The sequence below is a fragment of the Manis javanica genome, chromosome 4 (assembly GCF_040802235.1).
Source record: "Manis javanica isolate MJ-LG chromosome 4, MJ_LKY, whole genome shotgun sequence".
In the NCBI taxonomy this organism is placed as follows: Eukaryota; Metazoa; Chordata; class Mammalia; order Pholidota; family Manidae; genus Manis; species Manis javanica.
The window spans coordinates 161,795,040-161,811,005 of NC_133159.1; the positions used below are offsets into that span (position 1 = coordinate 161,795,040).

The window sequence follows — 15,966 nt, forward strand, 5'->3', positions numbered from 1 at the left end:
CCAAAATATACATTCTTTATCACTTTTAGAAGGAACATCAATGGTTGCCAGCAAATAGACTGTTTCACCCTCTGTTTCTTCTTCTTCTGATCCTTGAAAATGACTTTGCCCTCTACTAAAAACAAGCTATCTACTTCCTCCTGCAACACTGAGTTCATAGCTTCCAGGAGGTTTTTAAGATCCGAAAATGCATTCCCAGCTTCTGAAAGGCTCCCACTCCTCCCTGAGAGGCTTTGCTGCCAATGTCTGCAGCACTGTCACTGCCACCACGTGGTGACTGTGAGTAGTTCCATCACTGAGTGAACCCTAGCCAAGGGCTTGCCTCGGTAAATGTGGAATAAAACCACACATACAGCTGAAAAGGCTTCGAAGCTGTGTCAGTCATGGCTGTCACAACCAAAACATCTAACCTCTGTGTGGTCATTAAATAGATTAGAAAAAGAAAATAGCAGTGGGAGAATTATACTTTGATAACTTTCCACTGGATTTCCCCAAAGGAATTACTTTATAATTTGGATAAATGCCCCTGTAGGCAATTGGCCAAATACATTTAGGAGAGCAAAACCAAATTGGTTATCCAAGTTGTCTTGATTCTAATTCTTAAGTGTTTCTTGAATTAGCCCTACTCTTATATTCCCACTATGCTACTCTGACCTCTACTTTTAATACAGCTACATTACTATGGAAGTTCCCTAAAAGCCATGTTTATATCTTTCTTCCATAAGGATCTTAGTGGTATACCACTGCTCAGATATTGATACTTCCTAAACAAGCATAATTATTGCTCGTTATTGCCCTCAGGATAAAGTCCAAATCCCTAAGCATAGTATTCAAAAGGCCCTTCACATGCTGATTTAATCTCTTATTTCTTCCCCAAACCACACATATGCTCTGTTTTCCAGTCATACAGGACAACTCTGTGCTTCCTGGGCATTTTCATGCCTCTGTGCCTTTGCCTTGATTGCTGCCTCCCTTTACCTGGAAAAATTCTCATCTTTCAAGGTCCAGCTTGAAAGATAACCTCTGCTTCGGAAGTTTTCATCAGTAATACACCTCCTATTAGGAACAGATGATCCCTCACTACTTCGTTGACACTGCTAATGCGTTAGTATATTGAGGAATACATGACCCTTCTTGATGGGAGGAATCCTTCCCTGGTCATTTTTGTATCCCCAACACCAGCAGATAGTAAGTACTCAGTAAACGTTTAATTCAGAAATGAATTAATGAATGTAGTTAGTCTTTGATTAAAAAAAGAAACTAACGATGCCAAATTAGGATTTCCCTATATCCTATATACTTCTCCTCAATTCTAGATAAACAGAGGGAAAAGATCTCACTTCAATCATTTTGCTTGTCTGTGCTGCTCTAGTTTTAAGTTGCCCTGAAATCTGACATCAGCTCTTTTTTGGGTGGATTCTTGATAAAAACACTGTAAAATCAATTTTGAACAAATATACATATCTTTGGGAATAAGATCAAGGAATATGAAAAACAAGGAGGTAGGTTATTGAATGTCAACTATAACAATATGGCTAAAGCAGGTGGAATCAGAAACTGGAAACTACAACTTTAAAGCACAAGAGACAAAAAGGTGAAAGACATGTTGACAGAGGCCCAAATGCACACCCAGAAAAGATTATAGGATGCAGAGAAAAGGCCTCCTAAGTCTTTTAATTAATTTAGTCACCATGGCAATCTTACAGACATGAAGAATACCAGTGACAACTCAGGTACTGAATAGGTAGTTGTCTCAAGGCGTGACACCAGCAGGCCTCAGTGCTAGAGGGAATTGCTCTGCAGAGAAAAGAGGCAGTAGAAGACAAGCCCTCTCTATCTACAATCCTCAGAGCAATGCCAAGATTTAGAAGATTATTAAACTGCACACCACCCAGTGCTGGCAATGGTAAAGGAAATCGGGAACTATCAAGTACCATAATGGCTTGAAGAGCATAGGTTGGCTCAATCTTGCTAAAGAACAATTTAATATGTATCAAAGACCAAAAATTACAGTCCTAGGAATTTATACTTAGGAAATTATTGGGGATGCGGGAAAATATTAAGCTATCAAGATACTACTACAGTGCTGTTCATAAGAGCAAACTGTGTCTCCTACCCTGAAACCCTCATATTCAGCAATAGGTCAAATAAGTCATGGCCATGCAAAGGTTAGAAGACTATATAATAATTAAAAAATAAAGTCACTGAAGAAAATTTAATGACACAGTAAAAACTTTGTTATGATGTAAGTTATGATATAGAGTTATTACCTGAATATTTTTTAAAGATAAAGTATACACACACACATCTTTAGGAAGATGAGTGAAATATATACCAAAAAGTTAATAGTGATTATTTCTGGATAACTCATAGAACTCAGTATTTTAAATAATTAATATAAATGCATGGTACAAAAGGATATTCAGAAAAAAGTAAGACTTCCTCCTTACTCTTTTCCCAGTCATCTATTTCCCGACCTGAAGGCAACTGCTATAAAACTGGTTCTGTGAGGAAGATGATGTTAATTTTTAAATGTTGTGATAGAGAATGCTTTTTCTAGGAGACTATTCTGCCTGGAGTACTGAAATACTCATGTTACCAAATGCTGTAGATATGACAAAACTGTTATCCCCTTTATAAGTAAGCAAAATATTGGTCTTAACCAATAGGTACAGGAAGTAAAATGGTGTACTTTCGTTCTTAAAGAAAAAAGATGACTTACAGGCATGAAAGAACTAGCAGATTAAAAAAGAAATATCCACAAAACAGTGAAAGGTATGATGAGTGGAATATATACCAATATGACAGTCTCTAATTGGAAGGGAATTCTGTAGCTCCAGTTTAATACTGAGAATAAACACCCCTCTCTGTGATACAGAAATACTTTCACATGTTTTTTTATAGTGCAAATGGGTGTTAACGGCCTAGCTTACTCCTTAAATTCAGTTATTTAGTGTTCTGCACTGAGCAAGGTGGTGTGTATGAAATAAAAAATAGCATGAGGTCCATCCAGGTGCTTACAATCTAACTTGAGGAGACAAGATACCACACACAACTGTTACACCATTAATTCTAAGGGATTACATAAGCAAATGTTAAGAATGCAAGATGCTACTACTGAATGCAGAGTTCACCACACATAACACATCCAAACATGCTTTTTACCTGAGTGGTTAAAATTCCGCTCTGAGAGGACTGCACTGAATAGGCTTCAGAGAGGCTTGTTTCACTCTCGTACCCGTATGCTGCTTCACCTTAAATTATAGTAAGAATAGAGATTCAGGTGTAAAACCAAACAGCAAATACTCCAACTTGCTGGATCTGTTTCTTCCCATTGGCAGTACAACTTTCACTTTCATGTCACTCAAAATGATTATATTCCTTGTGCTGGAACACCCAGATTTCCTTAGAAATCATTTAACAAAAAAACCCAGAAACAGGTCTACTAACAATTAGGGCATTAAATCTCAGTCAAATAGAGAAGATGTTCTAGCTAGGTGAAGGACTTTTAAGGAAAAGCATTTTAGGAGGACCATGTTTAAAGTTTAAGAAGCAGTTACTTTAACTGTACTTGGAAACTCATAAAATAAACATTTAGCTCTTTTCTATAAAGTAGATGAGGGCTAACACAAAAAACTGGTTCCAATACCTAAGTTTGAATCCACACTCTGATCTTCTTGGGGATTATCCTCCTCCAGGCAAGTTCCCTTTTCATCATCATCTGAAACCAATTCCTTGTCACTCAAAACTTCCTGGATTTCAAACTGATGGCTCACTTGTTTGGAAGGAGGATCAAGCATCAAGAAAGGATCCTGGTTGTTTGTATTAGCAGTCAAGTCTTCCAAAGCACTACACTGTGAAGAATATAAGCTACTAGAACATCTCGCTTCCCCACTAAGGTGATGTTCCTGGGATGCCTTTGCTGATGTTATCTGGTTACTGCAGTCATTTAAGCTATTCTTCAATGACACTAGGTTTTCCTCTGTTTTCTTAGACAGACCTTCTGTGGCAACAGCATTATGACTGGTGGATTGAGAAGGTGTACTGGTTACTTTACCAAACAGTAAGTGCTGGAAGCAAGGAAGCTCTTCATCCTCACTAAACATGCTCTCTTCTGAAGACTCTACTATCCCAGCTCCTCTTTGATGACTCTGAGACAAACTTGTATGGACTACAGGGCTTGGGCTCCTTCTGAATTCTCCTTTTTGGACACTTTTGCTAAAAACAGCAGATTTTTCCTTAATACCAGTTTCAGTAAAGCTGATATTTTCCTTTATTTCATCACCATTTAATATGTCATCAGGTGTCTCAGAACAAACCTGAGAAGCATGACTACTTCCCATAGGTTGTTCTAGGTTATCTGAAATTAGACATGGAGAGAAATTAGCATTAACAACCTGAATTAATCCTTCTTTTTCTCCTTGTCTTTTAATTTCAGGGTGTTTACAATTACCTATAGGAAGACTTTGCTTATAGACTTCAGGTTGCATAAGACCTAATCTGAGCACAGCACTTAATTTAGGTCCTCTGTTTCTACCTAGTTCTGCTTGAATGTTTTCACCACTGGAACTTACTTCATTAATACTAGAGCCTACTTCATCAGTACTGGAACCTACTTCATTAACACTGCTGGAGCTGCCATCTTTACAACTGCTTCCTCTAATGTTATTCTGGCTAATTGTGCTCACAGTACTTTGAATGATGCGCTTGTTTCCCATTGCTTTTTCAGATGACATCAAATGTTCCACAGACTTTTCCTCTGACAGGTTTTCCTTACATATTGTTTTAACAGATGACCTGATGGGAGAAACTGATGGTATGTGATAGGAGTTTTGTGAAATTCCAGGTTTATTTGCAAAAATAAGTTCAGTTTTATTGCCTCTGAACTGAGATGACTGACAATGCCTAGAGACTCCTTTTATGCCAAATTTTACATAATCACCTGGCTTCTCATCTTCCTGACTAACCACAAGAAGGCCTGCAGTTGTATGAATTGTTTGAACATGTTTGATTTCAGACTCTTTCTTTCCCTCATTTTCTTCTTTTTGTCCATATGTAAGAGTGACTTTTGAACTTTGTTTCCCTAAGGACCCAGAATGGGCACTGACTGCTGCACATTCTTTTTCTGGATTTCCCATATTTGAAAACTGAGCAAACGACTGATACTTTGAAACCTTGAATGTATTCTGTAAGTACTGCTTATCAAGTTTATTCTCTTCCATTCCTATGCTTGTCTCCTGAGTGTGGTTATCTTCATGTCTTAATAGATCCTTAAAGCTCTCTGTATCATTTCTAATATCTTTAGAACCATAATGGGTAAGTTCCTTGGGGTTTTCAATTGCTGCACACAGACTTGCACATTGATTTGGTGCTGTTTTTGTTTTCCCTAGGGTGTCAGCTTCCAGTAATGAGATACTATCCTGAGTGGCGGAATCAGTATCAGGTACCAATGAAATACTGTTACTCTCTAAAGATCTTTCAGTTTGCAAACCTCCTTCTCTACATATCACATCTTTGGGGACTTTGGTAAGAATTGTTTCTAGATTCTTTTCTATTTCTTCTCTTTGAAGGCTAGGATCAACAAACTCTTGAAGTTTATTAGAACTTGAACATTTAGTAAAAAAACCAGGTATGTTTTTTAAATTTGGTTCTGGAAAAGTGTCACTGGTAAATCTTTTACTTATTTGTTCATTTAGCTTGTTACTCTTCTTGGCTCCAAATGCAAGTCTATCTTCCTTGAGTTGGAGCTTTTTGGCATGTTTGACTGGTATTTGGTTTTTCTTCATCTCTTCACTGCTAGAACAACTATCAATTTGTAGTTCAGTATGTTTAGGGGGGCTTGGATTTCCACTGACTACTAATTCAAGTGCATGAATGTGCCTGGTAGAAGACTTCCTCCTCAGCCTATTCTTCTTAAGTACTTTTGAACTATGGATATTTAATTCTAGTTCCATATTGCTTATATTGCTGGTTATAGGTTCAGCTCTAGTTCTGAGAGCAGATTCTTTTTTCAATGATTCTGTTGGGTTGGCATTTTTCTCTTTCTGAACATAATCACCTTTTGTTTCATTATTATGACCGTTATTTGTTCTATTCATCACAAGACCATTATGCTCTATTTGGTCAGTTCCCTCAGTTATCTTTTCAGTCTTTTGAACAACTTCCAAATCTACTTTCTTGATAAAATCATCAGGATGAAGGCCTGATGTAGTTCTCCTCTTACGCTTTAGTCTATTTGTGAGGGGATACTCTTGTGTGATCTGAGGTTCTACTGTAGATGTTCCAATAATTAGATCTTCAGTTATGCGGCTCAAGTGAGAGAGACTTGCCTTCCTCCGGTAGGTCTTTCCAAATATTTTATCTTCAATATTACTCTCTACTGGTTTGGAATGGCCTCTTTTACTTTCACATATTAAAGCATCATGAGGATCACTGACCATTAAGTCTATTTTCTCTGAAGAACCACAATTTTCATCTACTTCATTTGGAACTTCTACTGCACCAGCTACTTCAGTATTTGATTCAGACCTCCCATCACATGAATCATCAGAAGTTAACATTTCATCACTTCTGGAAAACCACTCATTAACTTTCTGTATGCAACTATTTAGTGTTATCCAAGGAACATCTTGAGAATCTCTAGGACTGTCAGAGCACAAAGGTTTTTGCTTATTCAGTTCTTTTCTCCCATACAGGGGATCTGCATTCAGAGCCAACTTTTTCTCTGTGCTGAGAGCCTGCCTATCGTTATATGTTTCCTTACATTTAGCCCATCTGCTTTGCAGGCTCCTCACTAAGCCAGGCTGTTTGCTTTTATTACAGAATTCAGCCTTTTCTACATTCATTCTGTCTTTAGTGAGTAATAAACTGCTGTTCTCATGCTGTAATGAGCTGGCATGAGTATCTGTGCCACATGGCTCCACATGCAAGTTTGAAACAGAAATACCCTGATACTTTTCTGGATGCTGCTCAGTTGAATGCTTCTTAGCAGTGGTCAAATCTTTATTACTGGACTGATGAGGTTCAAGATTTGCTATGTCCTTTTCAGAACACCCACAAGCAGCTGAAAATATACAAAAACAACCATATGTACAAACTAAATTATCATGAAAAAACACATACTTAAATACAACTTGGGGGTAGAATAAAGCAATTGGCTCTTTTTAGAGAAACTAACCTCATATACTACCAAGGATACTGAAGATGTAGCTCATACTCTTTCAATTAATTTCTATTTAGCTAGATATTCATTATTTCCACTCAAGATAATTAAATTTCAGAATTCTCCCTATTTATAAACCACACCTCCTATTTCCATGACCTCTAACAGTGAACTAAGAGCAGACTGTTGAGCATCAGACATAGAACGCTCTATCTTCAGATGCATAGTCCCTATATTAAACAGCCATACAGCAAATGATGGAATATAAACACATCAATTAAAAGTAAAAGGCAATAACCAATTACATAGGGTACCATTACAATTACATCAGTCTAGAGCTATTGAAATAGATCAAGCTGTACCATGACATCTGATAAAGATTTTCTAATTTTGCCAAGAGATGTGAATTATAAATGTCCCAAATGGTCTTCTGAATAATCTAATTACAGTACTATATCTACCCATTCTCTCTCCAGTGCCTGTGGAAGACTTGCCATTACCCTTTTTTCCAGGATTCACACTGGCTTCAGCCCTGGCACTTTGAGGGGTAATTTGTAACAGTTCATGATCTCCCACACTATAAGGAAAAGACAGAGTCTTAATGAGAAACACTATTCATGTTAGAGTTGTCAAATGAGCAAAATCAAGTATTTTAGCTCCTCTAGATAGGGTTGCAGTGAACTGATCAATTTGATTCACTTTTTGAAATCTGCTCTCTCCTTAAGTAACATCTACTCACAACAGAATGGTCAAAGACTGAGGACACAATCACATAATTCAAAGCAGTAGTGCAGAACATTGCTTTATAGACATGCAAATGAGAATCAAAATTTAAGTGATAGCCAAACAATAGCCAGAAGATAGCAAAGGAAAAAACAAAACAAAACTTAAAAGTATATCTTAATGAGAATATAAGAATAAAGATATCTAAACAAAGGGGGCACTCGGATGGAGCAGACATTCCAATAGAATGCAAAGAATGTGCCACTTGGCACACAGCCCACTGCCTTTGGTGCTTCTTTTCAGGCTAAAAACCATTTCCTCCCAATTGAGAGATTAGGAAAAGGTCATTTGCAAACAAAATCTGATTGACAATGAAAACACCTGGCTTTAGACAAGCAATCACAGATCTTAGGACCAAGCAATAACTCCCAAGGAAAGCAATCTGACAGGTAACCCAGATGCAGGATACTTAAATTACTGTATAATTTATGCAGATAAAGTTTGAAGGATGGGATTAAGAAAGAGAGAAGGGTAACATCTTTCTGTTGACAAATAGTAACTACACTAGGAGGGGTGAGGATTTAATAATGTATATAACTGTTGAACACAATGTTGTATACTTAAAACCAATATAATATTGTATATCAACTATACTTCAATAAAAAAAAGAAATGGGAAGGAAAGAATTGAAAACAGTCTTTTAATGCTTTCATCTGCCATAATTACTACTCTGTCAATACTATTGTACATGAGGAACTAAGCTAGAGCATAACCATCTGCTGGAAGCAAGTCTGTGCAGAGTTCTGTTATTTTAAACTCTTTTGAATTCCTTACTAAGAAATAAAACAAACAAAAGGGTATTTTCTAAGCTATAAAATAAGAAGATTAAAGTAGTAAATTCTAACTTAAAGAAGTAACAATCTTAATATTAACTTAGTACAAAATGAGAGCTTCTTAGACAAAGGCTTGCTTTGACTTACCTGCAACAATCTGCCTTATTTACTGTTTCTTCAGAAGAATCAGATCCTAAAAAAATTTCCCCAAATAACAATAAAAGGATTTTTATTGGAACTTTTAAAATAAAAAAATATACTTGTTGCACAACAGATATTCATATAAGAAATATTACAGAGCACTCAATATATGGCAGGCACAATGACACCTGTCAGGCATTACAGAGAAGTGGTTATTATAAGCACAGGTTCTGAAGCCAGAATTCCTAGATGTGAATCATAGCTCCACCACTTACTAGCTTTACTACTTTGGCAAAATTTCTTACCTCTAAAATAGGTATAATAGTAACTACCTCAGAGGTTTGTCATGCATCTTAAATGAGTTACACTAATAAAGCGCAAAAGTGCCTGGACTATAGGAAGAACTCCTAAATATTTGTTGTTATAATTATTTTGATTCATGCCATAACACCTGTTGTTAAGGGACTTACGATTTTAAGAGGGGGAAAGACATACAAGTAACTTCAGAAGGACACAGCAAGTGCTATGGTAAACATATGATGGTGTCTGGGAGCCCAAAGAAGGGTCACTCTTCACAATTATATTCTAAAAGATAAGACAATTAGAGAGGTCTATTTGAATTGAACTCAGTTCTTCTTGAAAGTCTAGTTGACCATAATTTACCTTAGATCCCTCCAAGTACTGTAGCCAGCCCATTGTGTTCTTTCATATCTGTTCTCCATCTTTTCAAAATCTATTCACACATTCTTATAACCAATCTTTCTTTTGCTATCTTTATAAAGTAAGGGTCTTCAAGCTGAGAGCTACATCTTTTACATTACTTATAATACACCAAAACACTAGTAAAATTATTTTATTTTCACTTCCCAAAGGTCTCTGCCATTGTATAAATTATGACCAAGGTTTTTGGTAAAACAATAAGACAAAGAAAACAGCAACTCTAATTCTAAAATTATGAAATCTTAGCCTCTTACCCAATTCAATGTAGACAGACTTATTCTTAGGTTGTATCTGCTGTTTTGTTCTCAGAGATCTCACAATTCCAAGGTCAGAGAGTTGGATACTAAGACTGGTTTCCTGCTAAGCAGTACAGTAAAGAATGATCAACTAATTGTTGGTTTGTGCTTTTTTTTTCCCTAAGGAGAAACTCAAGGCCATGGGCAAAAAAAATCATAATCAATTAGCTAACATTTACGACACCTGGAAAAAACACTTGGCAAACCATATACCAAAATGTATGAGTTATGAGTGGTTTGAATAATTTTTTTCCTCTCTATTGTTTTAAATTTTCTAAACTGAATATGAATTATCTGAATATGTAATATTTTAAGTATAAGAGAAGCATATTTTGAAACTAACACTTTTCAGTACAGTTAGGGAATGAGATTCACTTAGTAAACATTTCCAATAACATCTGATAATAGGGTTGGCAATAAGATAAAATAAAATTTTAAAAAAGATAAATGAAAACAAAAAAAACCCAGAAATCCTAAGAACATTCAGTACAGGAAAGAATACTTAAAAACCCAACATTACTTTGATGAAGCTTTCCTTCTTTTGAGCCTTTCAACATCTACTGAACAATGAATGCTGGAACCATGAATACTATTATTTTTAAGATATCCATTATTCATTCACATGAGTTGCAACAGAGCAAATCACTGCATTTTTTTTTTGACAATTATACCTTTTAACTGAAGTGATTTTCAAATGTTAAAAACGGATTTTTTTTCAGGCAACTTCTCAGAGGATATAAAAAGGAAGCTACTTCCTCATGCCTGGAGAATTGCTGAAAAATGATTATTTTAAAAACTAGCAAGCTTAAAGGGGTAGGAGAATGGGTGAAATAGGTGAAGGCAAAAAAAAATTCATGGGAACGCTTGGTGATGGTTATGTGAGTGTATACACATGTCAAAATTCATTGAGCTATACACCAAGATTTGTGCATTTATTGTATGTACATCAATAAAAAATTATTGAAATTAAAATTAATTGAATTAAAAAAACACAAAAATTAAGAAAACTAGCAAGCTTAAAACTTACAACCATCAGGGACTTTGTGGCTATTTTAGACAAGCATCAGAATGGAATAAAGCACCAAAGTGGGGGAAAAGCTGTATAAGGTCTCTCTTGCCTCTCTTGCCTCTCTTGCCAGGTATGCAGGCCTTCTCTCAACTCCTCTAACTCCTGCTTATTAGAACACTTGTCCAATCACTGAATTTATTTTACTTTGTTTACTGACTTTTTACATAAACCCATGAGCATCTAGCACATCCACTAATTCACACTGCTCAACAAAGAGATGTTACCAGAATAAATGAAAATGGCTTTACCAAGGTAGGATTTTCAGGTTCATTCTGTCGAAGTCTTCTGGCACGGTTTCGGTAGCCCATACTCTGGATGATAGAAACTTCCTCCTTTAAATGCTCAGGAGAGTTATTTTCCTTTTTTGAAAAGTTGTAACTGTTTGTAACTGTGAATTACAAGGGAAAACATTATTTTTGTAGTTAGAAAAAAAGTGTTATTTGTGATCAATAACCAAGAGAAATCCTGGGTATACTCTTTATTGTGCTAAGATGATGCTTTAAGGGTTACCAACAATTTTAAAAAAAATCAACTTTGGAAATTCTACTCCTGGGAAACAAACACAGAGACCATCTAAGTTACTTCTAATCTTTTCTTTCCATCTTAATACTAAAAAATTTGGCTATAATACCATATTTCATTGAATCTAAGTTACCAGTGATGTAAGATACACCATTATTTTCTGTACCACTAAAAAAGAAAACAATAAATTAAACAATGACACACAATCGATGGTAAATTGCTCTCAATTTTGAAGATGCTAAAATGTGAAAAATGTGCACCTTAGGGTCAATAAAATAAGGTGAGAGACTGGTGGGAGTGATTTAAAAAATAGATTATAGATGAAAGAGCCAAAATTAACCTAGACCAAAAAGGTCTTATCACCTATTCATGAAAATAACTGCTCAAACGTCCTGAGTTTTAATGGACAGCCACTTGAGTAATGGCCCCTGGGATTATGCAACACTTACACTCTAATCCTGTGTCAAGTTCAAAAGCATGAATGATTTTCAATAGCTCTTCAACAAGTTGACTAAATCTTGTGCTTTCCTGTAGGCTTCTGAAATTAAAATTGTTTGAGATACACTTAGCAAGTGATTAACAACTTTTCTAGAACACTAAAATAAGGAAAGATATGTAAACAAAAAAAATATGCAGCAATAATAGAAAACCTATATTCAAAGAACAGTTATTAGTGATGTCATACTATAACCAAAACATCATTGACATCAGAACAAACTGTGTAGCAGTACTGGATGTTGTTACACTTTTGCCATTCAAGCCCACCAAAAGCCTCTAACTACCTAAAACACTTTTACTCTGAATCCTTAGTAGAGATCCATTACATAGAGAATTTGCTATCCCTTTTTTTAAAATTAAAGTATCATTGATAATCTTACGTTGGTTTCAAATACACAACACAGTGGTTCAACATTCACCCATATTATCAAGTCCCTCACCCCTTGCAGTGTGGTCACTGTCCACCAACACAGTAAGATGTTACAGAATCATTAACTGTATTCTCTGTGCTGTTCTATCATCCCCAATACCAATCTATACTATGATTGCAAATTATTGTTTCCCTTAATCCCCTTCTCTCTCCACTCCCCACCCTCCCTATCTCCTCCTTTGGTAACCACCAGCCCCTTCTCGGTGTCTATCAGTCTACCGCTATTTTGTTCCTTCTGTTTTGCTTTGTTGTTATACACCACAAGCAAGTGAAATCATTTTGTATTTGTCTTTCTCTGTCATTTGGCTTATTTCACTGAACATAATACCATCTAGAGCCATCCTCTATATGCAGCAATAGTAGAAAACTATATTCAAAGAATATAATATCTATGCAAATGGGAGGATTTCTTTATTTTTTATGGCTGAATAATATTCTATTGTATATATGTACCATATCTTCTTTATCCATTCATCTACTGATGGACACTTAGGTCACTTCCCAATCTTGGCTATTGTAAATAGTGCAGTGATAAACATAGGGGTGCATGTCTTTTTGAATCAGGGATCTTGTTTTCTTTGGGTAAATTCCTCAGAATGGAATTACTGGGTCAAATGGTATTTCTATTTTTAGTTTTTTGAGGAACCTCCATATTGCTTTCCACAACAGATGCACCAACTTACATTTCCACCAACAGTGTAGGAGGGTTCCCATGAGAACTTGCTATTCTTAACATATGAACCCCATCCACCCAACCTCCAACTTCTACCTTTCAGGGATTTCTTTCAAATGATCATTACAGTATTTCAAAAATTGAGATAGATGATACTATCCAAAGAGATTTTGGTTTAGGGAAGTTGTAGGGCAATATGATTTATTTATCCTTTTAAATACCCAAGTGACTACCAGGTGCCAAACACTGAAAAAACACTGTTGACTCAGACAGACAAAGCCAATACCTTAACAAGAGCTCACATCCTGGCTGGAGGGATGCACAATACATAAATACATTGTCTGTAAGTAATTAAGTAGAAACAAATGCAAAGAAGAAAAAACTAAGGATCTAGAGACAACAGGGGTCAGGTGGTACAGTCCTACTTTAGATAAGACCAGTTCTTTCAGCATTCAGAAGCATTAGAAAAAGGCAACGAACTGCTAGTTACTGTATAAGGCATACAGATGTACCACAGAACTTGCAGGAAAATAACTTCAGAAATTTACTCCGTCATCTAAAGACTGTAAAAACTCTTTTATACATTTTTCTACTGATGAATGGTTTGATAGGAACACCAGATGTTATAATAATTATTTTTTAATTAATTATTTTTTATTAAGGTATCATTGATATACACTCTCATGAAGATTTTACATGAAAAACAATGTGGTTACTACATTCATACATATTATCGAGTACCCCCCATACCCCATTGCAGTCATTGTCCATTAGTGTAGTAAGATGCCACAGAGGCACTACTTGTCTTCTCTGTGCTACACTGTTTTCCCCATGATCCCCCCACTCCATGTGTGCTAATCATAATACCCCTTAATCCCCTTTTTCCTCCCTCCCCACCCCTCCCCTTTGGTAACCACTAGTCTCTTCTTGGAGTTTGTGAGTTTGCTGCTGTTTTGTTCCTTCAGTTTTGCTTCATTGTTACACTCCACAAATGAGGGAAATCATTTAGTATTTGTCTTTCTATGCTTGACTTATTTCACTGAGCATAATACACTCTAGCTCCATCCTTGTTGTTGCAAATGGCAGGATTTCTTTCTTTCTTATGACCAGCTATGTTATTAAGGAATTTCTACTTTTTCCTGTTGCTTCCAACCTCCCATTAGTACCCAAATTATATACCTTTTGGTTATATTATTCTTACACAAAGGACATTGTGAAGGTCCTTTCTTCTGGTTGAGAAGTTTCAGCATACAAAATCTGTAAATTATAAAGAATGAAAAGAACAATTCAAGTTACTTTTTTGTAGAAAGAATATTCAAAAGGCAAATAGCCATGAAAAGATAATCTCACAACTGCCCTTAAGAGCCATTTTAAAGGTAATGGCAGGTGAATTAAAACCAATGGCTTTCTTTAATTGTTTTTAGGAGTGCATAAGCAGAAAATCAAACTACATAAGCAATGATCTATGAAAACTGAACTTACATGCATATGGCTTACTGTTATGATCAAATAAAACTTATTAAAAAGTTAATATGGCATACTTAATGATATATCCATAATTATTTCATGCTGCATAATCAGACACAAATGGTAAGTAGTTCAAGTAAAATGATTATAATTAGTTTAAAAACTAAGCACATTACTATAAACCTGCAGTAATTAAGACAGTGTGGTGATGGCATAAGGACAGACATATATATCCATGGAATAGAATTGAGAGTGCAGAAAAATCCACACATTTATGGTCAATTGATTTTCAACAATGGTGCCAAGACAATTAAATAGAAAACAAATAGTCTTTCCACAAATAGTGCTGGGACTACTAGATATCCACATGCAAAAAAAGATGAAGCTAGATTCCTATACCTCAACACAATACAGAAACATTAACTCAAAATGAATCACAGGACTAAATGTAAGAACTAAGACTATAAATCTTTGTGACCCTGGGTTAAGCAACAATTTCTTAAATAAACACCAAAAGCACAAGTAACTGAAGAAAAAAATAGATACATTGGACTACATCAAACTGAAAAACTTTTGTGTTACAAACAATACCATGAACAAAGTGAAAGGACAATCCACAGAATGAGAAAATATCTGCAAATCATTTATCTGATAAGGGACTTATATCCTGAATATATAAAGAACTCTAATAACTTAATAATAAACAGAAATAATCCAACTTAAAAAAAATGGGTAAAGGATCTGAATACACATTTTCTCCAAAGGAGATACACAAATGGTCAAAAAGCATATGAAAAGATGCTCAATATCATTAGTCATTAGGAAAATGCAAATTAAATCCACAATGAGATGCCACTTTACAACCACTAGGATGGCTATAATCAAAATGACAGATAATAAAATAAGTATTGGAGAAGATGTGGAGAAAGTGAAATCTTCATTCATTGGTTGTAGAAATATAAAATGATGCAGCCACTTTAAAAAACAGTTTGGCAGTTCCTCAAAATGTTAAACAGTTACCATATGACTCTGCAGTTCTACTCCTAGGTTTCTTCCCAGGAGAAATGAAAACATAAATCCACACAAAACATGTGCATAAATGTTCATAGCAGCATTATTCATAATAGTCAATAGGCAGAAACAATCCAAATGTCCATCAACTAATGAATAAATAAATAAAATGTAGTATATCCACACAACAGAATATTGTTCAGTCATAAAAAGGAATGAAGTACTGATATAAGCTACAATATGGATGAAACTTGAAAACACTATGGAAGTGAAAGACACCAAACACAAAAGGCCACATATTGTACGTTTCCATTTATATGAAATGTCAAATAGACAAATCTAGAGACAGGAAGTAGACTTGGGGTTGCCTAGGAGGAGGTGGGAATGGGGAGTAGCTGCTAATGGGTACAAGGTTTCTTTT

General features: G+C 35.5%; 1 protein-coding gene across 1 annotated transcript in view; it reads right to left on the bottom strand.

Annotated features, from left to right (window-relative positions):
- Window positions 1–15,966, bottom strand: part of BRCA1 (BRCA1 DNA repair associated) — a 60,067-nt gene that overhangs the window by 30,452 nt on the left and 13,649 nt on the right. The window contains 9 exon segments of the mRNA XM_073235643.1: window positions 3,166–3,254; window positions 3,650–4,360; window positions 6,947–7,063; window positions 7,663–7,739; window positions 8,866–8,911; window positions 9,834–9,939; window positions 11,193–11,332; window positions 11,916–12,004; window positions 14,247–14,324. Coding sequence (XP_073091744.1) covers window positions 3,166–3,254; window positions 3,650–4,360; window positions 6,947–7,063; window positions 7,663–7,739; window positions 8,866–8,911; window positions 9,834–9,939; window positions 11,193–11,332; window positions 11,916–12,004; window positions 14,247–14,324 — 1,453 coding nt within the window.